This window comes from Pristiophorus japonicus, chromosome 6 (assembly GCF_044704955.1).
Source record: "Pristiophorus japonicus isolate sPriJap1 chromosome 6, sPriJap1.hap1, whole genome shotgun sequence".
NCBI classification, from domain to species: Eukaryota; Metazoa; Chordata; class Chondrichthyes; family Pristiophoridae; genus Pristiophorus; species Pristiophorus japonicus.
In genome coordinates, this window is record NC_091982.1 from 235,849,347 (window position 1) to 235,875,374 (window position 26,028).

Genomic DNA, 26,028 nt, shown 5'->3' on the forward strand with positions numbered 1-26,028 from the left:
TACTATCATGGCTGATCTGATCATGGACTCAGCTCCACTTCCCTGCCCAATCCCCATAACCCCTTAATCCCTTATCGGTTAAGAAGCTGTCTATCTCTGTCTTAAATTTATTCAATGTTCCGGCTTCCACAGCTCTCTGAGGCAGCGAATTCCACAGATTTACAACCCTCCGAGGCAAGAATTTCCTCCGCATCTCAGTTTTAAATGGGCGGTCCCTTATTCTAAGATTATGCCCCCTAGTTCTAGTCTCCCCTATCAGTGGAAACATCCTCTCTGCATCCACCTTGTCAAGCTCCCTCATAATCTTATACGTTTCGATAAGATCACCTCTCATTCTTCTGAATTCTAATGAGTAGAGGCCCAACCTCCTCAACCTTTCCCCATAAGTCAACCCCCTCATCTCCGGAATCAACCTAGTGAACCTTCTCTGCACTGCCTCCAAAGCAAGTATATCCTTTCGTAAATATGGAAACCAAAACTGCACGCCGTATTCCAGTTGTGGCCTCACCAATACCCTGTACAACTGTAGCAAGAATTCCCTGCTTTTATACTCCATCCCCTTTGCAATAAAGGCCAAGATTCCATTGGCCTTTCCTGATCACTTGCTGTACCTGCATACTATTCTTTTGTGTTTCATGCACAAGTACCCCCAAGTCCTGCTGTACTGCAGCACTTTGCATTCTTTCTCCATTTAAATAATAACTTGCTCTTCGATTTTTTCTGCCAAAGTGCATGACCTCACACTTTCCAACATTATACTCCATCTGCCAAATTTGTGTCCACTCACTTAGCCTATGTCCTTTTGCAGATTTTTTGTGTCCTCCTCACACATTGCTTTTCCTCCCACCTTTTTATCGTCAGCAAACTTGGCTACGTTACACTCAGTCCCTTCTTTCAAGTCGTTAATATAGATTGTAAATAGTTGGGGTCCCAGCACTGATCCCCGCGGCACCGCACTAGTTACTGGTTGCCAATCTGTTTGGGAATCTCCTGCCACCTCTTCCTTCTATTGGGGCAATTTTCTTTCCTGATTCTTCAAATCCAGTATCAATTTGCTGCATGAACTTTCAATACCCAACTGGCTAAGCTAGTCAGCAGGATGAATCCGTGTCCAGGCTGCATGAAATGCTGTGTACAGACATGTTGGTGATGAACTCTTCTGCAGTAATTTACTATTAGCGCAAAAACCACTTTCAAAAGGCCTTCAATAAGTTACCTCATAATAGACTGATGAACAAAGTCAGAGAATGCAGAGTCAGAGGACAAGTAGCAGAATGGATAGCTAGCTGGCTTCAATACAGAAAGCAGAGAGTAGGGATGAAAGGTAGCTTTTCACAGTGGTAGAAAGTGCGTCATGGTGTTCCACAAGGATCAGTGTGGGACCACTGATGTTCACAATTTATATTAACGGTTTAGACTTTGGAATCAAAAACACAATTTCTAAATTTGCGGATGACACCAAATTGGGGAGATATCACTACTGAGGAGGACTGCAACAAATTACAGGACATTAATAAACTTGCAGAATGGACATATAATTGGCAAATGAAGTTCAACACAGATAAATGTGAGGTATTACATTTTGGTAGGAAGAATAGGGAGGTCACTTATTACTTGGAGGGTGAGAGTCTAGGTGGGGTAGAGGAAGAAAGGGATCTCGGAGTACAAATACACAGATCACTAAAAGTTGCGACACAGGTTAGCAAGGCCATAAAAAAGGTTTATTTCTAGAGGTATAGAATTGAAAAGTAGGGAAGTTATGCTAAACCTGTATCGAACCTTGGTTATACCAACTGTATATGTACAGTTCTGGTCGCCATATTATAAAAAGAATATAGAGGCACTGGAGAGGGTGCAGAGAAGATTTGCAAGGAATGTACCAGAAATCCGAGGGTATACATATCAGGAAAGGATCAATAGGCTGGGTCTCTTTTCACTTGAATAAACAAAGCTGAGGGGTGACCTAATAGAGGTCTTTAAATATGAAAGGTTTGGATAGAGTGGATACGGAGAGAATGTTTCCACTTGTGGGGAAGAGTATATCTAGAGGCCATCAATATAAGATAGTCACCCAGAAATCCCATAGGGAATTCAGAAGAAACTTCTTCACCCAATGAGTGGTGAAAGTGTGGAACTCGCTACCACACGGAGTGGTTGAAGCGAATAGTATCGATGCATTTAAGGGGATGCTAGACAAGAATATGAGGGAGAAGGGAATAGAGGGTTATGCTGATAGAGTTAGATGAGGAAAGACTGGAGGAGGTTCGAGTGGAGCATAAGCGCTGACATGAACTGATTGGGCCGAATGGCCTGTTTCTGTGTTGTATATCCTACATAATCCTACATTTAAAATGTTATGTCTTTAGATGCTCTGATAATGACTCCACGAGGCAAAGTATTGTACTTGAACTGTACTGACCTTAGTCCATTTAATATAACTCCAGAGTGAGGATACCACACGGTGGACTTCCTTTTATACCTGGGTACCTGTGGTGTACAGGTGACCCCCTGGGCCTCCACCAGTTGCACCCTCTGGTGGTCCAGCATAGTGTATACATTGTGAATCTTGTTAATGGTACCTCCGGTAAACAAGCCTCCATCTTATGCAACTATACAATGACTACACAGAGAGTATGTCTATAGTGTATATTTTTAACATTTAAAAAAAATGAAATTGGTGCATAAATATTAATAAATCAGAGTCATGAATAGCAATGAAACTGAGCACTGGAGCATCAACACTCCTGTGTATTGGAATCAGAGCATACAGCTTCCATTTCCCTTATTCTATTTAGTTCCCAAACAGAGAGGTTGCATATTGTGGGATTTTGGAAACTCAGGCAGAGACTGTGATGTCTCCCTTCAAGCAGAGGGAAAATTTTCTGAAGAAGTAATTGCTGTGTTACCCTTGGCTCTTCCTGTTCAAATTGCTCCACTACTTCACCTCTCCCTATCTCTGTAACCTCCTCCAACCCTATAACCCTCCAAGATCTCTGCATTCCTCCAATTCAGGCCTCTTGCGCACCCCTGATTTTCATCGCTACGCCATTGGCAGCCGTACCTTCAGCTGCCTTGGTCCTAAGCTCCGAATTCCCTCCCTAAGCCACTCTGTCCTTCAATCTCTCTCCCTTTTAAGACGGTCCTTAAAATCTACCTGTGCCAATAGCTCCTTGTAGCTCGTGCCTTTATTTGATAATGTTCCCGTGAAGCGCCTTGGGTCCTTTTGCTACTTTAAAGGCGCTATATAAATGCAAATTGTTATTTTTGTGGTAACACTCCCATCTCTGAGTCAGAAGGTTGTGGCTTCAAGTCCTCCTCTAGAGACTTCAGAACATAATCTAGGCTGATACTCCAGTAATGAGGAAGTGCTACACTGTCAGAGGTGCCATCTTTCAGATCAGATGTTAAACCGAGGCCTCATCTGCCCTTGAAGGTGGGTCTGAAAGATTCCTTGTCATTTTTCAAAGAGCAGGGGCGTTCTCTCCAATGTCCGGAGAGAATTTACCCCTCAACTAGCATTACTAAAACAGATTATATTCTCATTTATCTCATTAATGTTTGTGAGACCTTGCTGTATGTAAATTAGTTGCCATGTTTCCCTACTTTGCAGCAGTGACTAAGCATCAAAAGTAGTTCATGGGCTGTAAAGCCCTTTGGCACATCCTGAGGTTGTGAAAGGTGCTACATAAATGCAGGTCTGTTCTTTCTGTTGGGTTGCTGTTGCATGCTAACATAAGAAATAGGAGCAGGAGTCGGCCATTTGGCCCCTCGACCTGCTCCGCCATTCAATAAGATCATGGCTGATCGGATCATGGACTCAGTCTCAGAATAAGGGCAGGGAAGTGGAGCTATGTCCCCTCATTTTAGTTTCCCCGATGAGTGGAAATATACTCTCTGCATCCACCTTGTCGAGCCCCCTCATTATCTTATATGTTTTAATAAGATCACCTCCCATTCTTCTGAACTTCAGTGTGTATAGGCCCAACCTGCTCAACGTATCTTCATAAGTCAATCCCCTCATCTCTGGAATCAACCTAGTGAACCTTCTCTGAACAGCCTCCAATGCAAGTATATCCTTCCTTAAATACGGAGACCAAAACTGTACGCAGTATTCCAGGTATGGCATCACCAATACCCTGTACAGTTGTAACAGGACTTCTCTGCTATTATACTCCATCCCGCTTGCAATAAAGGCCAACATTCCATTTGCCTTCCTGATTACTTGCTGTACCTGCATACTAACATTTTGTGTTTCATGCACAAGGATCCCCCAGGTCTCTCTGTACTGTAGCACTTTGTAATTTTTCTTCATTTAAGTTATAATTTGCTTTTCTAATTTTTCCTGCCAAAGTGGATAACCTCACATTTTCCTACATTATTCTCCAGCTGCCAAATGTTTGCCCACGCACTTAACCTGTCTATATCCTTTTGCAGATTTATTGTGTCCTCCTCACAATTTGCTCTCATACCCATCTTTGTATCATCAGCAAACTTGGCTACATCATCCAAGTCATTTAATATAGATTGTAAATAGTTGAGGCCCCAGCACCGATCCCTGCGGCATCCCACTAGTTACTGTTTGCCAACCCGGAAAATGACCCATTTATCCCGACTCTCTGTTTTCTGTTAGTTAGCCAATTCTCTATCCATGCAAATATATTACTCCCAAACCTGTGAACTTTTATCTTGTGCAGTAACCTTTCATGTGGCACCTTGTCAAATGCCTTCTGGAAATCCAAATGCTTCATATCCACTGGTTCCCCCTTATCCACCCTCTTCGTTACATCCTCAAAGAACTCCAGCAAATTTGTCAAACATGATTTCCCTTTCATAAAACCATGCTGACTCTGCTTGATTGAATTATGCTTTTCCAAATGTTCTGCTGCTGCTTCCTTAATAATAAACTCCAACATTTTCCCAACGACAGATGTTAGGCTAACTGGTCTATAGTTTCCTGCTTTCTGTCTACCTTTATTTTTTAAATAGGGGCGTTACATTTGCGGTTTTGCAATCTGCTGGGACCTCCGCAGAATCCAGGGAGTTTTGGTAGATTATGACCAATGCATCCACTATCTTTACAGCCATTTCTTTTAAGACCCTAGGATGTAAGCCATCAGGTCCAGGGGACTTGTCCGCCTTTAGTCCCATTATTTTATGAAGTACTACTTCTTTAGTTCCTCCCTCTCTATAGCCCCTTGATTATCCACTATTGGGATGTATTTAGTGTCTTCTACTGTGAAGACCGATAAAAAATATTTGTTCAGCATCTCTGCCATTTCCCTGTTTTCCATTATTAATTCCCCAGTCTCATCCTCGAGGGGACCAACATTTACTTTAGCCACTCTTTTCCTTTTTATGTACCTGTAGAAACTCTTACTATCTGTTTTTATATTTCGTGCTAGTTTACTTTCATAATCTATCTTCCCTCTCATTATTTTTTTTTAGTCGTTCTTTGCTGGCTTTTAAAAGTTTCCTAATCCTCTGGCCTCCCGCGAGTCTTGGCCACATTGTATGTCCTTGTTTTCAATTTGATACCATCCCTTATTTCCTTAGTTAGCCATGGATGGTTATCCCTTCTCTTAAAGTCTTTCCTTCTCATTGGGATATATTTTTGTTGCGAGTTATGAAATATCTCCTGAAATGTCTGCCATTGCTCGTCAACCTTCCCATACTTTAATCTATTTTACCAGTCCATTTTAGCCAACTCTGGCTTCATACCTTTGTAGTCTCCTTTATTTAAGCTTCGGACACAGGTTTGAGATCCAACTTTCTCACACTCCAACTGAATTTGAAATTCAACCATGCTATGGTCACTCATTCCTAGAGGATCTTTTACAAGGAGATTGTTTATTAATCCTGTCTCATTACATAGTACCAGATCTAAGATGGCCTGCTCCCTGCTTGGTTCCGCAATTCAAGGAAACTATCCCAGATATACACTCTGAACTCTTCCTCAAGGCTACCTTGGCCAGTTTGCTTTGTCCAATCAATATGAAGGTTAAAATCGCCTATGATTGCCGTTCCTTTTTTACAAGCCTCCATTATTTTTGATTTATACTGCGTTTAACAGTGTAGCTACTGTTAGGGGGCCCACCAGTGACTTTTTCCCTTATTATTCCTTATTATTCCTTTTCTCCACCTAAACTGATTCGACATCCTGATCTTCTGAGCCAAAATTGTTTCTCACTAACGCACTGATCTCATCCTTTATTAACAGTGCTACGCCACCTCCTTTTCCTTTCTGTCTGTCCTTCCGAATTGTCAGATACCCCTGAATATTTAGTTCTCAGCCTTGGTCACCTTGCAACCACGTCTCTGTAATGGCTATCAGCTCATACACATTTGTATCTATTTGTGCTGTCATGCTGCATTGTGTCTGAACAAAGTGGCTATTGGTGGTGGTTTGATGCTGTCGTCCAGTTGGCAGAAGTGTGGGATCCAACCAGATCCAATTGGTGTTTGTTTATATAAGCTTTCCTGAAACACTCAGGGATAATTTTAACCGAACCCGGCAGGTGATTCATGTGGAATGCTGACTCACTCATTATAATGCTGTGATGCCCAGACCCACCTCAGAACAGGAACGGTAGCGTAGTGGTAATCTTACTGGACTAGTAATCCAGAGTCCTGGACTAATAATCCAAGAGACAAGAGTTCAAATCCCTCCACGGCAGCTGGGGAATTTAATTCAGTTAATTAAATAGATCTGGAATAAAAAGTTAGTGTCAGTCATGGTGACCATGAAACTACCGGATTATTGTAAAAACCCATCTGCTTCACTGATGTTCTTTAGGGAAGGAAATCTGCCGTCCTTACCCATTCTGGCCTATATATGACTCCAGACCCACAGGAATTGATTCTTAACTGCCCTCTGAAATGATCCAGCAAGCCAATCAAGGGAAATTAGTGATGGGCAATAAATACTGGCCTTGCCAGTGATGCCTACATCCTGTGAATGAATAAAAAAAAAGAACAATCTGTGCGAATGTTTTATACATAAAAATATTTGTATTTTATTGACCTAACATTTTTACGAGCCGCTATTGTGGAATTCGAAGTGCTGTGAACATCTGGGTCAACCCACCATGTCGTTGATGCAACATCCCATTAGCTTATACTTTGAGGAAAGGATGCACCAAAGTCACTGGAAGACAAAAGGCTGTGTCTATTTGTACTAACTGAAAGGCAGCCGTTTCTCTGATTGGCTCTCCATTTTCACATAACTTATTGCTGATTGGTCCTCTGGAATGTGTAACTGGAACTGCCCAGCCCAAGTTCTGACTGACTTTATAATTTGTAATTCGATCCATTTTAACTTCAAAATCCACAGAGGATAGATCTCTCCAAAAGCCATCAAGTTCCAGCTGACGTCCCTTACCCCAGCGCAAGTGCATCCATCACTAGCTGAAGTCCCTTACCCAAGCTCAAGACCTTGCCCCCCACCCCCCATAGATGGGGCATTGCGTTAACAGGTTTATAGGGTATGAAGTGAATAATTACAGTGTCATGTCGTGACTTCTGGATTTCATCCGCCCCAACAATGTCCCCTTGTACCATACGCACCAAGGGGTTGGAAGAATATGATCCGTCTTCTGTGAGTTCCCTCTTTCCCCTCAGATTCCCCTACCCCCCGCGTCTCTCTTCCCCCCTTCCCCCCCCCCCCCAAAGCTCTCTCTCTACCCCCCCCCCATGCTCACTCTCTCCGCTCAGGCTCTCTCTCTGCCCCCCGAGCTTGCACTCTCTCACCCCTCCCCCACCCCCAGGCGCTCTCTCTCTCTCTCTCTCTCTCTCTCTCTCTCCCCCCCCCAAGCTCTCTACCTTCCCCCCCCCCCCCCCCAACCAAAACTCTCTCTCCCCAACATTGTGGGGGGCTCGGGGCCCCCTCGAGGCTGTGGGGGTTGCGGGGGGCTTGGGGCTTCGTGCTGTGGAGGGCTTGGCGGTTGCATTCAGCTGCTCAATGGAGGCAATGTGGTGATGTGGTTTGGACGCATACGCAGAAAGGGGTTAGTGGGAATTGCTGGGGGCGGGGAGGGAGGGTCGGTAGAGTAGGTGATATTTGTCCTAATATTTGATATTTGTCACTTGGCACATGCACAGAAGGGAGACTTAGTACAAGTAGTTACTCCGAAGAAAAAAACACTTTTATTGATTCATTGAGTTCGGAAATGCTTAAGGCTTGGTTTCCGCCCAGTTGCTGCTTTACATATATCTTGATCAGAAAATTTGAAATAAATTAAACAGATCAGGATTTCCATTACAGTTTATTAAAATATTAATAAAGCAGTGTGATTCACCAAAAGAGATGGGAAAAGATAATCGCAATTAAAATGACAACCACAACTTTGCATCTAATATGAAACCAGTTATTGATAATTCCCATGACATACTGCATACAGCTTGATAGAAAGAGTTTGAAGTGATCGGTAACATGAGATGTTGCAATTAAGAAGCTATTAAGAAACCCAAGACCTGAATTCAGGCCCAGACAATTGTTTCCTTGAGTATGAATTGAAACATCATCAGTGTTACGTGCTCTGTTGAAGATTTTGTTCATGGAATAAAAGTTATTTCAGATAATGTTTTTGTTTATATTACTAATGGTTTATTCCTTGCCAAAGACTAAACACCAGATGTCCTTGTTCCTGCCTAGATTAATGCCCTGCTTTAAAATATCAATGACTGTATCCAGATGATGAGCAGAATTTACTCTCTGTCTGGAAGGAATTAATGGTTTATCTATTGTATTTGCTAAACGTATAAATGATCTTGAACTTTGATAGCTTCCTGCTTAATAATTACAGGAACCTGTTTGTAGTTTTGAAGAAGACATTGGTTAAGCATTGTTGGTTGCATTTCTGGATGCGATCTTGTCAAGTTCAGTCTTTTATAAGATAAGATTCTGATGAGGCTTGACAAGTTGGATGCTGAGAGGATGTTTCCTCTCGTGGGGGAATCTAGAACTAGGGGGCATAGTTTGAAAATAAGGGGCCGCCCATTTAAAACTGAGATGAGGAGGGATTTCTTCTCTCAGAGGGTCGTGAATCTTTGGAATTCTCTGCCCCAGAGCGCTGTGGAGGCTGGGTCATTGAATATATTTAAGGTGGAGATAGACAGATTTTTGAGCGATAAGGGAGTCGAGGGTTATGGAGAGCAGGCAGAGAAGTGGAGTTGAGGCCAAGATGAGATCAGCCATGATCTTATTGAATGGCAGAGCAGGCTCGAGGGGCCGTATGGTCTACTCCTGCTCCTATTTCTTATGTTTTCATGTTTCTTTTCCCCGACAATGATAGTTCTTCATATCTGCTAAATTCGGTAGTGCAGTATTTTATTCCCCCGTCCCTGTAATTGTAAATATTTTAGTTGCCTAAGCCTGTTTTTGATAAGCCTTCACTTTGTGATTAATATTCTGTTGACTCAATGACAGTGATAGTGTAGAGTGATACTATGCTTAAGGCAGTATGCCAATCGCTGCAAGTGGAATAACTGTTAATCATACCTTTCATCTACTCCTATAAGGACTGATTACAGAAAATAGTACAACTTCTACATCATATGGTCCAGGTCTGCTTGCAAAATGGCTAATCAGTATCGGTTTGACTAAAATCCCAAAATTCGTGAGAGTCTGTGTGTGGAGAGAGTGTGTGTGAGAGTGGGTGTGTGTAAGAGAGTGCGTGGAGAGAGTGTGAGTGTTAGTGTGTGTGTGAGTGTCTCTGTTCCTTGAGTATCCTGTAGCAATGCATGGACTGCATTCAATCCATATATTTTCTTAATACATTGTTAAATCTAAATGTAACAAAATTCCACAAAGTCTAGACATCAGTTAATTTTTCTTTATTTCAAAAGAGTTAATGAGTTGTCATTGTTGAGAAGTTAATACCATAATGAGAAACATTGCGTTGGCAAAGCTGCAAAATCAAAGCCATGGTTGTTAGTCATAGTTAGGTCAGAGGGAATGCAGTGATATTCCTGGTGGGAGAGGATGATCACAGGAATGAAATATAACTGATAGATATGGTAGAGCACTGGATAGGTGAAACTTCATGCAGTGCTGCCATCTGATCTAGTCAAATGTTTTGTTTAGACAACAAAATATATGAAAAGACTGCAACCTTATCGTGGCATTCAGATGGTGTCATAAACCACTAGAATGAAGCCCAAATGATATTTAGTTGGCATCGAAACCCTTTTGAGATTCAATTTATAAATATTAATAAATAAAAGCATTTGTAAATCTTGGTACTGTAATTCATCCAAGGGATTTGTTTGTGGATTAAGTTAAAACATTTCCTAAATAGTTGAACATTGGTGATTGACCCAATTCTTACTTGTAAATGCTTAACTCTTGTGATTGGCTTGTGTGTATATAGCTGGTATATATCCACCATCTCACCACAAATGACCATCTTTCATTGATCAGGAAGTTTGGCAGGGGCGGTTGGGCAATCTTTTATGTTATGGTTTTCCAGCTGCTTTAGACACGCGATGTCCTCGGCACATGACGTCGTCTAAGGAAGCTTTGTCAATTTCTGAACTTGTTTTGTCAGTGTTCACTCCAGCTGAACTCTGGGAACTCGTACAGGCATGATGGGTGGAATGGCTGCCTTCTGTGCAGTAATTTCTAGTGTTCGGAGTCTGGCGAGTGGAGCACGAGAATGGGTTGTTTGGTGCTGACACTCGGAGCTTGTGCTGATATTTTGTATGTTGTACAGGGGAGGAGGAGTGAAATAGGGGAATGACCTTTAAGGGAGGGGGGAAAAAAACGAGCACATTTGCAATCAGTCCCGGTTTCCCCATGCGTGACCTAACCACATTGTGCATGCATTTTTAAAATCCAGCATTACACACCTGGATTCTATCACTCGGTTCCAAATGCATCGCAGTTACCATGTGGCCATTGACCAGAACCAAACTGGTTCAAATTGACAATTGGGAACTCTTCGCTGGGTGGCTGGTTGAGAGAGCTCACTAAGCTCATCCGTGAGGGATAAATGCAGAGTTGTTTATATGGACTCAGATTCGAATAGCACAAAACGTGCCTGTGATGGCTCTCTGAAAGAGCTATCCACTCCCCTACTCTTTCTCCATAGCCCTGCAAAATTTTCCTTTCCAAATATATATCCAATTCCCTTTTGAATGTCACTATTGAATCTGCTTCCACCGCCCTTTCAGGCTGCGCGTTTCAGATAACAACAACTTGCTGCGTTAAAAAAATGTCTTGTCTTCCCCCTGGCTTTTTGCCAATGACCTTAAAGCTGTGTCCTAACGTAAAACTTTATCTATCTGGAGTATTATATTTTGTGTGTATGTAGGCCTGCCAAGCCCTAGCTTCATTGCACACCATTGATATCCAGTTCTACTTCAATGGAATCGAAACGCAGAAGGAAAGGTTAAAATCCCAAGACAGTGTGAAGATTTTGCATTCAGGCAAATGCTGCCTCTCAGCTATTTGAAGTATTAAGTTTGTTACTTTTCCTGTTGTTTTTTGGGCATGGGTACATTTAATTTGACAGCTGGAACATTGGCCCAGATTTTCCACAAATTCAACATGCCCAGAAAGCAAAGCTCAAAGCGCCTGAACGTTTACGTACTGTTGAATTTAAAAAGTACCTTTCCAACTTTGGATTTTCAAAAGAATAATTAAGTTTTGAAGCTGAGAGTGGATTCATTTACCCCTAACCAGGTCCGAGTCTGACGGCCGACACCTCCACCTCCTGATGTAGCTTTAAGAAATCCACTCTATAAGGCACTCTCTCTACCTTGCTCTTCATTTGTCGAGCTCTGCAGGAATCTTGAAGACATCATTGTGTTTGATCTGCCTTTTGCAGATTTGCCTAACCGCTGCCTGAAGGCTTTGCACAAGAAAATGTAAATGAATGGATCCAGGCAGGTGTTTGAGGCGCACAACCAGAGGGTTGTCTCTTTAATATAATACAACATGTTCTGCTTCCAGCACTCTCTCACTTTGCCCACTTGGCTGAGTGTGTAGGGCACTCTCACAAAATGGAACGGCGCAAAGCAGATGAAGAAGACCGACACGATGACAAACACTTTGGCTGTCGTCTTTCTCTGAGCTTGACTGTCTTTACTCTTGGACCTCACGTAAGACTGGTAGACTTTCTTGGATATGAAGATGTAAAGCATGACCATCAGTATGCACGCTGCCCAGAAGATGAGCTGACAGATGTAAATTAAAATGGCGTGCCACTTCAGTCCGGCTGGCCCCTTCAGACCCGTGCACTTCCTCACTGATTCGTGTGTTGCCTCCTTGTTTGTCAGAATGATGTTGGGAAGGGCTAAAAGAGACATGGTGGCCCAAACTGCCGCAGACAGAAATTTGCTGAACCTAGCCTGTCGCACGCATGATTTACCGAAGGGCCTGGTGATTTTGAGGAAGCGATCGATAGTTATCAGCACTAGAAGTATGATGCTGATGTACATGGTGAAGTAAAACGTCACCGCAGAAAAGCGGCACATGAACCACCTCACCTGCCAGGGGGCTAGTTGGGAGTCGCTGAGTATTTTGAAAGGAAATGTTAGGGTCATGAGCAAATCGGCAAAGACGATGTTTTTCAGGAGGACGGTGAAGGTCGAGTTGCTGGGGATTTGAGAGAATATTCGGACTGCCAAGATGTTCAGGACGATACCAATGATGAAGAGGACCGTGTAGAGCACAGGAAATACCACCCGGGTAACCCGGGTATCTCGTAAACACTTGCCTTGTGAGAAGTTATAATGGGTGACATTCATGTCGGAGGGCTTGTAATGGCTGCTGTTCATTCTTGTTAGCTGTTAAACAAATAGTCATTAATTACCAGGCTAGCATTTTTCGAGAGTGTAATTATGATTTTGCAACAAAGTTAATTGTTACTGAATTTTTCGGTGCGGGAATTCCCTGCAAATATAGATATCCTACCAATCACCTAATTACTGCCAATCAACCTCTCTGGCAATGAAAACTAACTATTAAAAATGTAGAATCTCATTCCTTCAGGTTTTAATTGTTGTTGGAGATTTTTAAAATGTAAAATTATAACTTTTCCTTTCTGGCTCTTTTTATCTCTCCTTCTCAATTCCAGTATTTCTTTCCCTCTTTTTACTTCTCTTTCTGGTTTGTCATTGAATTCATCCCCTGCCATACCTTCTGTTGCCTGGGCCACAAGCTCTGGAACTCCCTGCCTAAACCTCCCCGCCCCTCTACCTCTCTCTCCTTCTTCAAGACGCTCCTTAAAACCTACCTCTTTGACCAAGCTTTTGGTCATCTGCCATAATTTCTCCTTATGTGGCCCGGTGTCAAATTTTGTGTCTTCGAATTCTCCTGTGAAGTACCTTGTTAAAGGCACTAAATAAATACAAGTTGTTGATGTAAGCACTCTGATACAAAAATCCCTGGGGTATAACATTATCATCATCATAGGCAGTCCCTCAGAATCGAGGAAGCCTTGCTTCCACTCCTAAAGTGAGTTCTTTGGTGGCTGAACTGCACAATACAAGTACCACAGTCCCTGTCACAGGTGGGACAGATAGTCGTTGAGGGAAGGGGTGGGTGGGACAGGTTTGCCGCATGCTCTTTCCGCTGCCTGCGCTTGATTTCTGCATGCCCTGGCATTCAGACTCGGAGGTGCTCAGCGCCCTCTCGGATGCACTTCCTCCGCTTAGGGCTGTCTTTGGCCAGGGACTCCCAGGTGTCAGTGGGGATGTTGCATTTTATCAGGGAGGCTTTGAGGGTGTCCTTATAACATTGAGGGTTTTTAGCACGGTCACGATGAGCTGCTTTCTTAGGAAAAAAGAGGGATGGAATTCAGGAAGAGAATCCTCTCTGGTCACCCTTAGTCACCTCTTGGGAAACTGTTTCCAGGCCACAGACTCTGGACCTGGGAATAGATAGCAAACTTGTTGGGTTGCCCAGGGATGTTATGAGATGTGAGGAGGCCTGTGAAAAGGGAAAAATACCATATTTAAAAAATATATATAATTCCAAGTCTCAATGTTCAGGGAAATTGGGATTAATGGGCCCAAGTTTCCACACGCGCCTAGAACGGCGCAGTCCCGACCTGGATGCCCGTTTTTCGCGCCACAAAGTATGCCTAAACAAAACCTCGGTATTCTCCACCTCCCTGCAGGTCCTCTGACCCTCAGTGCAGCGCAGCACGAGCTGTGGGGGGGCGGAGCCAGGTCCCTGCGCTGAAAACAGTGCCGGGACCTCTGCACGTGCGCACTACAGTGGGCACGCAAGTGCAGTAGCTCCAGGCGCCGAACTGTGTGGGAGGGGCCCGAAGCACGCAGCCCCTAGCCCTGGCCGAATGGCCTCACTGGGGCTGCGTGAATAAGGCTCCTCCCACGGCCAGCTCCTGCTCCCCCCCCCCACCCCCGACCAGACCCGACACCCGCTCCCCACCCCGCCCCGCCTCCAGACCAGACCCGACACCCGCTCCCCACCCCGCCCCGCCTCCAGACCAGACCCGACACCCCCCCCCCCTGCCTCTGGACCAGACCCGACACCCGCTCCCCACCCCCCCCCTGCCTCTGGACCAGACCAGACACCCGCTCCCCGCCCCCCCCTGCCTCCGGACCAGACCCGACACCCGCTCCCCCACCCCCGCGCTCCTGTTCCCGCTCCGCCCTCCCCCCCGACTGGACTCGACCCGACCCGAGCTCCTGTTCCCGCTCCCCTCCCCCCCGACTGGACTCGACCCGACCCGAGCTCCTGTTCCCGCTCCCCTCCCCCCCGACTGGACCGACCCAACCCGAGCTCCTGTTCCCGCTCCCCCCCCCCCCCCGACTGTTTCCGACCCAACCCGCGCTCCTGTTCCTGCTCCCCCCCCCCCCCCCCCCCCGCCCGACTGGACCCAACCCGACCCGCGCTCCCCCTCCCCCTACCCCTCCTGGACTGGATCCGACCTGACCTCCCCCGCTCTCTCTTTCCCCCCCCGACCCGACTCCCGCTCCCGGACTGGATCCGACCTGACCTCCCTCTCCCACTCTCCCCACCGCTCCCTCTCCCACTCTCCCCCCCTCCCTCTCCCACTCTCCCCCCCTCCCTCTCCTACTCTCCCCCTCCCTCTCTCCCCCTCCCTCTCTCCCTCTCTTCACCCCCCCCTCTCCCTCTCTCCCTCTCTTTCCCCCCCCTCTCTCCCTCTCTTTCCCCCCCCCCGACCCGAACCGAACCTCCCCGACCCGACCCAACGCCATCTACCTGTAAATCTGTTGCTGGGGACGGGCCGTTCAGCCTTAGGTCCCGAAAGGCCTGCCTGAAGCACTTTCACACAGGTAGGAAGATGGTTTATTTAATCTTTTCTTTGCTTATAAATGTTTATTCAGTTTGGATTTATTTGTATAATATTTGTATAAGTATAAATAAGGATTTATTATAGAATTTAATGACTTCCCTTCCCCCCCCACCTCGTTCTGGACGCCTAATTTGTAACCTGCGCTGATTTTTTAATGTGTAGAACAAGTTTTTTCAGTTCTACAAAAATCTTCACTTGCTCCATTCTACTTTAGTTTGGAGTACGTTTTCACTGTGGAAACTTTCAAATCAGGCGTCAGTGGCCGGACACGCCCCCTTTTGAAGAAAAAATTCTGTTCCAAAGTAGAACTGTTTTACCTGACTAGAACTGCAGAAAAAAAAATGTGGAGAATTGCGATTTCTAAGATAGTCCGTTCTCCACCAGTTGCTCCTAAAAATCAGGCGCAAATCATGTGGAAACTTGGGCCCAATGAATAGACATTTTTCTATTTGTTGGATGCTACCAACTTAAAGATTATACAAACTAGGGTTGTATTCCCTACAATTTATAAGATTAAGGGGTGATTTGATCGAAGTTTTCAAGATATTAAAGGCAACTGATAGGGTAGACAGAGAGAAACTATTTCTGCTGGTTGTGGATTCTAGGACTAGGGACCATAGCCTAAAAATTAGAGGTAGACCTTTCAGGACTGAAATTAGGAAACACTTCAGCACACAAAGGGTAGTAGAAGTTTAGAATCATAGAAAGTAGGTGCAGGAGTAGGCCATTCGGCCCTTCGAGCCTGCACCACCATTCAATATGATCATGGCTGATCATGCAACTTCAGAAGTACCCAATTCCTGCTTTCTCTCCATACCCCTTGATCCCTTTAGCCCTAAGGGCCGCATCTAATTCCCTTTTGAATATATCTAACGAACAACTTTCTGTGGTAGAGAATTCCACAGGTTCACAACTCTCTGGGTGAAGAAGTTTCTCCTCATCTCGGTCCTAAATGGCTTACCCCTTATCCTTAGACTGTGACCCCTGGTTCTGGACTTCCCCAACATCGGGAATATTCTTCCTGCATCTAACCTGTCCAATCCCGTCAGAACTCTCGTCCGCAAACGGTAATTGATAGATCAATTGTTAATTTTAAATCTGAGATCAATAGATTTTTGTTAACCAAAGATATGAAGGGATATGGGGCAAAGAGTTAGGTCACAGATCAGCCATGGTCTCATTGAATAGCGGAACAGGCTCAAGGGGCTGATGGCCTCCCCCTGTTCCTATGAAAACGTTCAATCTTTTCACCCAATCTTTTTTAGGGGTTTCTTGGACGGTGGTTTCCATTTGAAAATGAGTCTCTGCTCATTTCTCCACAAACAGAAATCTCTTTCTGCATTGACTGAAGAAATAGTTTATTGGATTTTGATCAAATGTATTTAATAACAGTTTTCCACAGCAATCAAATATAATGCAATCAAATAAATGCAAAAAGATTTTAAAAAGTAGACTTGTAGAGAAATCTCACCAACAGGTGGCCTCAAAAAAAAAACCTATGATTTTTTGTTTTGGTTTATTTTGTTTTTTCTACTTTTTTCCCTCCTCTGGATAAAAAGTTTATTTAGTGAACTGCAATACCATCATTGTGATGTTGAGAATGACGTGAGTAGCACGTGTAACGAGTTGGTCTTACCGCAGGAGAAGGGTCCACAGCCAGCTTGGGAATGGAAGACCAGCAGGAAGAGTAGTGCAAGGAAGGTAGTGCAGAGGTCCCCTGTGGTCATCCCCCTGCAAAACAGATACACTGCTTTGAGTACTGTTGAGGGGGATGACTCATCAGGGGAGGGCAGCAGCAGCCAAGTTCATGGCACCGTGGCTGGCTCTGTTGCACAGGAGGGCAGGAAAAAGAGTGGGAGAGCGATAGTGACAGGGGATTCAATTGTGAGGGGAATAGATAGGTGTTTCTGCGGCCGCAAACGAGACTCCCGGATAGTATGTTGCCTCCCTGGTGCAAGGGTCAAGGATGTCTCGGAGCGGGTGCAGGACATTCTAAAAAGGGAGGGAGAACAGCCAGTTGTCGTGGTGCACATTGGTACCAATGACATAGGTTAAAAAAAAGGGATGAGGTCCTACGAAACGAATTTAAGGAGCTAGGAGCTAAATTAAAAAGTAGGAGCTCAAAAGCAGTAATCTCGGGATTGCTACCAGTGCCACGTGCTAGTCAGAGTAGGAATCGCAGGATAGCGCAGATGAATACGTGGCTTGAGCAGTGGTGCAGCAGGGAGGGATTCAAATTCCTGGGGCATTGGAACCGGTTCTGGGGGAGGTGGGACCAGTACAAACCGGACGGTCTGCACCTGGCAGGACCAGAACCAATGTCCTAGGGGGAGTGTTTGCTAGTGCTGTTGGGGAGGAGTTAAACTAATATGTCAGGGGGATGGGAACCAATGCAGGGAGACAGAGGGAAACAAAAAGGAGGCAAAAGCAAAAGACAGAAAGGAGATGAGTAAAAGTAGAGGGCAGAGAACAAAAAGGGCCACTGTACAGCAAAATTCTAAAAGGACAAAGGGTGTTAAAAATACAAGCTTGAAAGCTTTGTATCTTAATGCAAGGAGTATCCATAATAAGGTGGATGAATTAACTGTGCAAATAGTTAACAAATATGATGTGATTGGGATTACAGAGACGTGGCTCCAGGATGATCAGGGCTGGGAACTCAACATCCAGGGGTATTCAACATTCAGGAAGGATAGAATAAAAGGAAAAGGAGGTGGGGTAGCATTGCTGGTTAAAGAGAAATTAATGCAATAGTTAGGAAGAACATTAGCTTGGATGATGTGGAATCTATATGGGTAGAGCTGCAGAACACCAAAGGGCAAAAAACGTTAGTGGGAGTTGTGTACAGACCTCCAAACAGTAGTCGTGATGTTGGGGAGGGCACCAAACAGGAAATTAGGGGTGCATGCAATAAAGGTGCAGCAGTTATAATGGTTGACTTTAATATGCACATAGATTGGGCTAACCAAACTGGAAACAATATGGTGGAGGAGGATTTCCTGGAGTGCATAAGGGATGGTTTTCTAGACCAATATGTCGAGGAACCAACTAGGGGGGAGGCCATCTTAGACTGGGTGTTGTGTAATGAGAGAGGATTAATTAGCAATCTCGTTGTGCGAGGCTCCTTGGGGAAGAGTGACCATAATATGGTGGAATTCTGCATTAGGATGGAGAATGAAACAATTAATTCAGAGACCATGGTCCAGAACTTAAAGAAGGGTAACTTTGAAGTTATGAGGCGTAAATTGGCTCGGATAGATTGGCGAATGATACTTAAGGGGTTGACTGTGGATGGGCAATGCCAGACATTTAGAGACCGCATAGATGAACTACAACAATTGTACATTCCTGTCTGGCGTAAAAATAAAAAAGGGAAGGTGGCTCAACCATGGCTATCAAGGGAAATTAGGGATAGTATTAAAGCCAAGGAAGTGGCATACAAATTGGCCAGAAATAGCAGGGAACCTGGGGACTGGGAGAAATTTAGAACTCAGCAGAGGAGGACAAAGGGTTTGATTAGGGCAGGGAAAATGGAGTACGAGAAGAAGCTTGCAGGGAACATTAAGACGGATTGCAAAAGTTTCTATCGATATGTAAAGAGAAAAAGGTTAGTAAAGACAAACATAGGTCCCCTGCAGTCAGAATCAGGGGAAGTCATAACGGGGAACAAAGAAATGGCAGACCAATTGAACAAGAAGGACACAAACAACCTTCCGGATATAAAAGGGGTCAGAGGGTCTAGTAAGGAGGAGGAACTGAGGGAAATCCTTATTAGTCGGGAAATTGTGTTGGGGAAATTGATGGGATTGAAGGCCGATAAATCCCCAGGGCCTGATGGACTGCATCCCAGAGTACTTAAGGAGGTGGCCTTGGAAATAGCGGATGCATTGACAGTCATTTTCCAACATTCCATTGACTCTGGATCAGTTCCTATCGAGTGGAGGGTAGCCAATGTAACCCCACTTTTTAAAAAAGGAGGGAGAGAGAAAACAGGGAATTATAGACCGGTCAGCCTGACCTCAGTAGTGGGTAAAATGATGGAATCAATTATTAAGGATGTCATAGCAGTGCATTTGGAAAGAGGTGACATGATAGGTCCAAGTCAGCATGAATTTGTGAAAGGGAAATCATGCTTGACAAATCTTCTGGAATTTTTTGAGGATGTTTCCAGTAGAGTGGACAAGAGAGAACCAGTTGATGTGGTATATTTTGACTTTCAGAAGGCTTTCTACAAGGTCCCACACAAGAGATTAATGTGCAAAGTTAAAGCACATGGGATTGGGGGTAGTGTGCTGACATGGATTGAGAACTGGTTGTCAGACAGGAAGCAAAGAGTAGGAGTAAATGGGTACTTTTCAGAATGGCAGGCAGTGACTAGTGGGGTACTGCAAGGTTCTGTGCTGGGGCCCCAGCTGTTTACACTGTACATTAATGATTTAGACGAGGGGATTAAATGTAGTATCTCCAAATTTGCGGATAACACTAAGTTGGGTGGCAGTGTGAGCTGCGAGGAGGATGCTATGAGGCTGCAGAGTGACTTGGATAGGTTAGGTGAGTGGGCAAATGCATGGCAGATGAAGTATAATGTGGATAAATGTGAGGTTATCCACTTTGGTGGTAAAAACAGAGAGATAGACTATTATCTGAATGGTGACCGATTAGGAAAAGGGGAGTTGCAACGAGAACTGGGTGTCATGGTACATCAGTCATTGAAGATTGGCATGCAGGTACAGCAGGCGGCTAAGAAAGCAAATGGCATGTTGGCTTTCATAGTGAGGGGATTTGAATACAGGGGCAGGGAGATGTTGCTACAGTTGTACAGGGCCTTGGTGAGGCCACACCTGGAGTATTGTGTACAGTTTTGGTCTCCTAACTTGAGGAAGGACATTCTTGCTATTGAGGGAGTGCAGCGAAGGTTCACCAGACTGATTCCCGGGATGGCGGGACTGACCTATCAAGAAAGACTGGATCAACTGGGCTTGTATTCACTGGCGTTCAGAAGAATGAGAGGGGACCTCATAGAAACGTTTAAAATTCTGATGGGTTCAGACAGGTTAGATGCAGGAAGAATGTTCCCAATGTTGGGGAAGTCCAGAACCAGGGGTCACAGTCTAAGGATAAGGGGTAAGCCATTTAGGACCGAGATGAGGAGAAACTTCTTCACCCAGAGAGTGGTGAACCTGTGGAATTCTCTACCACAGAAAGTTGTTGAGGCCAATTCACTAAATATATTCAAAAAGGAGTTAGATGAAGTCTTTACTACGAGGGGGATCAAGGGGTATGGCGAGAAAGCAGGAATGAGGTACTGAAGTTGCATGTTCAGCCATGAACTCATTGAATGGCGGTGCAGGCTAGAAGGGCCGAATGGCCTACTCCTGCACCTATTTTCTATGTTTCTGTGATACATTTCAATAACTTTATTCGGACACATCAGGATCCAATGAATATGGAAAGAATCTGAACTCACACAAACGGTCAAACACTGAAGCACCATCTCGGTTGACTATTCTCAACTGGTGTTGATGTCAGGCCCACCTCACTTGAATCTCACTCGTCCCAGCATCTGGCTGATAGTATTATTAGCACTTGCCATTTTAGCAAGTAATCAAAATAGATTAAGGGCAAGGGCATTGTTCACGTCAGAAGGTGCATTTTGATGGAAGGTGGAGAAGGGACAGTTATTGATCTGTTGGCAGAGTCCAAGGAGGCTGGGGTGGTTGGGTGAAGGGGGGAAAGTAAAGGAATGGTGGCGTGACTGGGTGACAGGAGGGGGAGAAGTCATGATAGAAGGATGAAGACAAGGCGTAGATCCAGAGTGATAGCCAAACCGTGCATGTGAACGGACACCGAGTGAGTTTGGGTTACATAGGCATGGCAGAGATTTAGAAAAGGCGTGTTCTAGTTGTAAAGAGATTACCTATCCCCTGCTAAACCTGTATCGAACCTTGGTTGTACTGTGTACAGTTTTAGGCGGCATATTCTAAAAAGGATGCAGAAGCACTGGAGAGGGTGAAAAAAATGATTTGCGAGGGTCTGTCTGTCAAGAAAGGTTGAACAGGCTGTGTCTCTTTTGTCAGAAGGCCGAGGGGTGACCTAATCGAGGTCTTTACAATTATAGAAGGTTTTGATAACGTGGATACAGAGAAAATGTTTCCACTTGTGGGGAAGAGAAGAACTAGAGGCCGTCAAGATAAGATAGTCACCAAGAAATTCAATAGGGAATTCAGAAGAAACTTCTTTACCCAGAGAGTGGTGAGAATGTGGAACTCGCTACCACGGAGTGGTTGAAGCGACTAGTATCGATGCATTTAAGCTGGATAAACATGTGAGGGAGAAGGGTCTGCACAGAGTCTCCGAGAATGGCTTCATGACTAAACAGAGATGGTGTATAAGTGCATTTCTAATCCTTTCCTAATACAGTTTCCATTGGCTTAAATCCTTGTACTCTATGAAGGAGTATTTCCCTCCTTGTCCGTTTGTTACCGTTGCTGCTTTTGCAAACCATCTTGCATTTTTCACCAGTTCCAGCACAATTTCCTCTCAGGATGTGGGCGGCACTAGAAAGGACACATTTATTGCCTTGTCTCCAGTTTCTTTTCCCTTTTCTTTCAATTTGTTTGATTTTGATTCAATTTTATTGCAGTGGACATTATTCTCTCTTGTGTGCACACAACATGTCAATACCTTTTCTTTCAATAATGTTTTTGGAATTTTTGCATTTAATAACACATTGTGTGCGTGTGTTTGCCTCATTCAAGAAATCACAGTACAGTCTGCTTTGGAAATATCGACAAAATGTGGAGCTGAGTAAGTTTGTGATTGAGTTATGGTGCACAAGACTGATGTGGAAGGCCATTCGGCCCCTCTAAAATCATCCATCCAGAAAGACCCTATAACCGTCCCCATTTCATAGAATCATAGAATGATACAGCACAGAAAGAGGCTATTCAGCCCATCATACCTGTGCCGGCTCCTTCGTAGAGCTAATCAATTCATCTGACTCTCCCGGTCTTTCCCCAGAGCCCTGTAATTCTTTTCACTTTGAGTATTTATTGAATTCTTTTTGGAAAGTTACGATTAAATCTGCTTCCACCACCCTTTCAGGTGATGTGTTCAGATCATAACAACTCACTGCGTAAAAAATAGACGTTTCCTTCTGCCGACTCTGCTTCTTTTGCCAATTACCTTAAATTTGTGTCTTCTGGCTACTGACCCGTCTGTCACTGGAAACAGTGTCTCTTTATGAAAATCCTCCATGATCTTGACCACCTCTTTCAAATCTCCTCATAACCTTCTGCTCTAGTGAGAAATATTCCAGCTTCTCCAGTATCTCCACATAACTGAAGTCCCTCATGCCTGGTACCATGCTAGTAAATCTCTTCTGCACCCTCTCTACAGCTTTGACAATTCTTCCTAAAGTGTGGTGCCCAGCTGAGACCGAACCAATGTTTTATGCAGGCTTAACATAACTTCTTGCTTTTGTACTCTGTTCCTCTATTAATAAAGCTGTTGTAACCACCTTCTAGAACATAAGAAATAGGAACAGGGGTAGACCATTGGTCCCTCGAGCCTGCTCCACCATTTAATAAGATCATGGCTGATCTGATCATCGACTCAGCTCCACTTCCCTACCCGCTCCCCATAACCCTTTATTCCCTTATCACTCAAATAACTGTCTATCTCCGCCTTAAATATATCCAATGACCCAGCCTCCACAGCTCTCTGGGACAGAAAATTCCACAGAACCTACAACCCTCTGAGAGAAGAAATTCTTCCTCATCTCAGTTTTAAATGGGCGGCCCCTTATTCTGAGACTATGTCCTTTAGTTTTAGTTTCCCCTATAAGTGGAAATATCCTCTCTGCATCCACCTTGTCGAGCCCCCTCATTATCTTATATGTTTCAATAAGATCACCTCTCATTCTTCTGAACTCCAATCTGTATAGGCCCAACCTACTCAACCTATTTTCATAAGTCAACACCCTCATCTCCGGAATCAACCAAGTGAACCTTCTCTGAACAGCCTTCAATGCAAGTATATCCTTCCTTAAATACGGAGACCAAAACTGTACGCAGTACTCCAGGTGTGGCCTCACCAATACCCTGTACAGTTGTAGCAGGACTTCTCTGCTTTTATACTCTCTCCCCCTTGCAATAAAGGCCAAATTTTTGCCCACTCATTTAGCCTGTCTATATTCCTTTGCAGATTTTTTGTGTCCTCCTCACAATTTGCTTTCCCACCCATCTTTTTTTCATCAGCAAACTTGGCTACATTACACTCGGGGTCCCTTCATCCAATTCATTAATATAGATTGTAAATATTGTGTTCCTAACACAGATGAGGCTGCACACAGGGAGGTTAAAATAACAGTGACCTCAGTCTTTAATGAGACACTCCAGAGTGAGGAACAGGTCTTGGGGGGGCTGGCTTATATACAATGCTCCCAAGGGATGCTGGGATCCCTTGGGACTTTAAGGGATGAGCTCCCTGGTGGCGGAACATGGAGGTGCATGCTTTACAGATACACAACAGTAAATAGTTGAGGACCCAGCACCGATCCCTGCGGCACCCCACTAGTCACTGTTTTGCCAACGGGAAAATTACCCATTTATCCCACCTCTCTGTTTTCTGTTAGTTAGCTAATCCTCTATCCATGCTAATATATTACTCCCAACCCCGTGAACTTTTATCTTGTGCAGTAACCTCTTATGTGGCATCTTATCGAATTCCTTTTGGAAATCCAAATACACCACATCCACTGGTTCTCAACTTGGCCTGCCACTTTCAAAGATTTGTGCAGAACAACTCCCAGGACGCTATGTTCCTGCACCTCCTTTTAAAATTGTATCATCGATTTCATATTGCCTCTCCTCATTGTTCCTACCAAAATGTATCACTTCATACTTCACTGCGTAAAATTTCATCTGCCCTGTGTCTGCCTATTTTACCAGTCTGTCGACGTCCGCCTGAAGTTTGTCGCTATCCACCTCAATGTTCACACATTACCGAATTTCATATCACCTGCAGACCATGAAATTACACCCCTGTACCCAAGTCCTGGTCATTTACTATATTATCAAAAAGATTACATATTGAATGGTTTTTGCCTCCAGTATTTTATGTGGAAAACTATTTCACATATTGATCACTCTTTGTGGAAACAAATGCCTTGATGTCAATAAGACTATAACCTTTTGCTAGTTTGAACTCACGTCTCTCCAATACGATTATTCAACTAATTTAAAGCAGTAGTCCAGTTTCCATTTCCATTCCCATGTAACAATCTTACATACGCCTATAATATTACCCCTCACATATCTTTTTTAGTCTTTCCCCCTGACTCCTACCCTGACCTGAGGGATTAGCCTCTAAACTCTCATGTAAATAAAATGTACTTACATTTCAAACAACGGTTTGAGAGAGCTCCTTATTTCCCGAACGCTTAAGTGATGTGGCAACTTTAGGATGTGCGGAACCAAATTTATCTCCTCGTCCGTTTGTACTTTATTGTTTGACGTTGTGGTTTTCCATTTCCTGTTGGTTGTACTGATAACACCGCACAGCTAATTGGAATCGTTTTGTGCCGGTTCCGAGCCTTGCTTATTGGCTGTACAATTGTCTTGATATAATCATATCTGCCAATATCACTCGATCTTTGAAACTCTCAGATATTTTACCAAGCGAGCAGATTGCACGGTGTTAAAACCCGCTCTGTTAGACTGATCTTTAATTTGTGGCCAAGTGTAAATTTTTCACCACATGGTTTTCTCGTCTATTTTTGAAATGCTACCATTTGGTAGAATGATGTCACGATGTAGATCAGACTGTGGGTACACCAGCTTCTTGACTTCTACTTGATGGTGGTGTCTTTATCTGCACTCTACTGCCTGAGCCAAAAAACAACAGTTCGTAACATCAGCCAAAGGGCATAAGAGGAAGTTGCCTTGTAGCAAACTGTTGTTCCTCGGAGAAATAGTCTTTAGTTTATAACCCAAGCACCCATAGTGTTGAAGCCCTTTCCATTTTTTTGTGTTTGTTTAGATTTTAGTTCAGAATTATTTTATTTAAATGCCCATCGCTTCATAGATGGTTAGTGACCCTCCATATCACAACCTTCCGAACGTCATAACATTAAAAACAATTTCTGTGGAATTCGCTGCCTCAGAGAGCTGTGGAAGCTGGGACATTGAATAAATTTAAGATCAAGATAGACAGCTTTTTAACCGATAAGGGATTGAGGGGTTATGGGGAGCGGGCAGGGAAGTGGACCTGAGCCCATGATCGGATCAGCCATGATCGTATTGAATGGCGGAGCAGGCTCGAGGGGCCGTATGGCCTACTCCTGCTCCTAATTTCTTCTATTAATTTGACACCGTATAAGAAGGTCCGCAAAGTAGTGTGGCTGTGCTGCGTAACTCAGAAAGACGACTTGTTAAATTTAGCTGTGTGCAGTCAACAGGATTTCTGTGAGACTTAATTTACAAATTGGAGTGTGTGACCTTACTTTGTGCGGCTGCAATGTGCTTCTCATCTGTAGCAAAAATATCACTGACATGTTTATTAACAACCAACCTGCGAAGATGAGTTAATGAAGCTAATTATATAAGTGGCACAGGAATACGTTGAGAAGGTGTGATCAACCAAAAAGGACCGGGTTTTTTGCGCCAAATAGCCTTTTGCTGTCATTGAAGTTTTCTATGTCCCTACATAATTGAATATATACTGTGTCTCTCTCCCTTCT

The 26,028-nt window shown here is 44.1% G+C and overlaps 2 protein-coding genes across 2 annotated transcripts in view; one reads left to right on the forward strand and one right to left on the reverse strand.

Moving 5' to 3' along the window:
- The window catches only part of LOC139266002 (mediator of RNA polymerase II transcription subunit 12-like protein), a 799,024-nt gene that overhangs the window by 436,512 nt on the left and 336,484 nt on the right, over nt 1-26,028 (forward strand). The window lies entirely within an intron of this gene.
- Nucleotides 11,574-24,738, reverse strand: LOC139265413 (P2Y purinoceptor 13-like). Its single transcript, XM_070882411.1, has 2 exons — nt 24,687-24,738; nt 11,574-12,786 (listed from the first exon to the last, which is right to left on the reverse strand). The coding sequence occupies exon 2, from the start codon at nt 12,775-12,777 to the stop codon at nt 11,737-11,739; it is 1,041 nt and encodes a 346-aa protein (XP_070738512.1). The 5' UTR covers nt 12,778-12,786; nt 24,687-24,738; the 3' UTR covers nt 11,574-11,736.

What these genes read in the sequence shown, in the direction of transcription:
- LOC139265413 (XM_070882411.1), bottom strand. Translation starts at nt 12,777, where the DNA reads ATGAACAGCAGCCATTACAAGCCCTCCGACATGAATGTCACCCATTAT.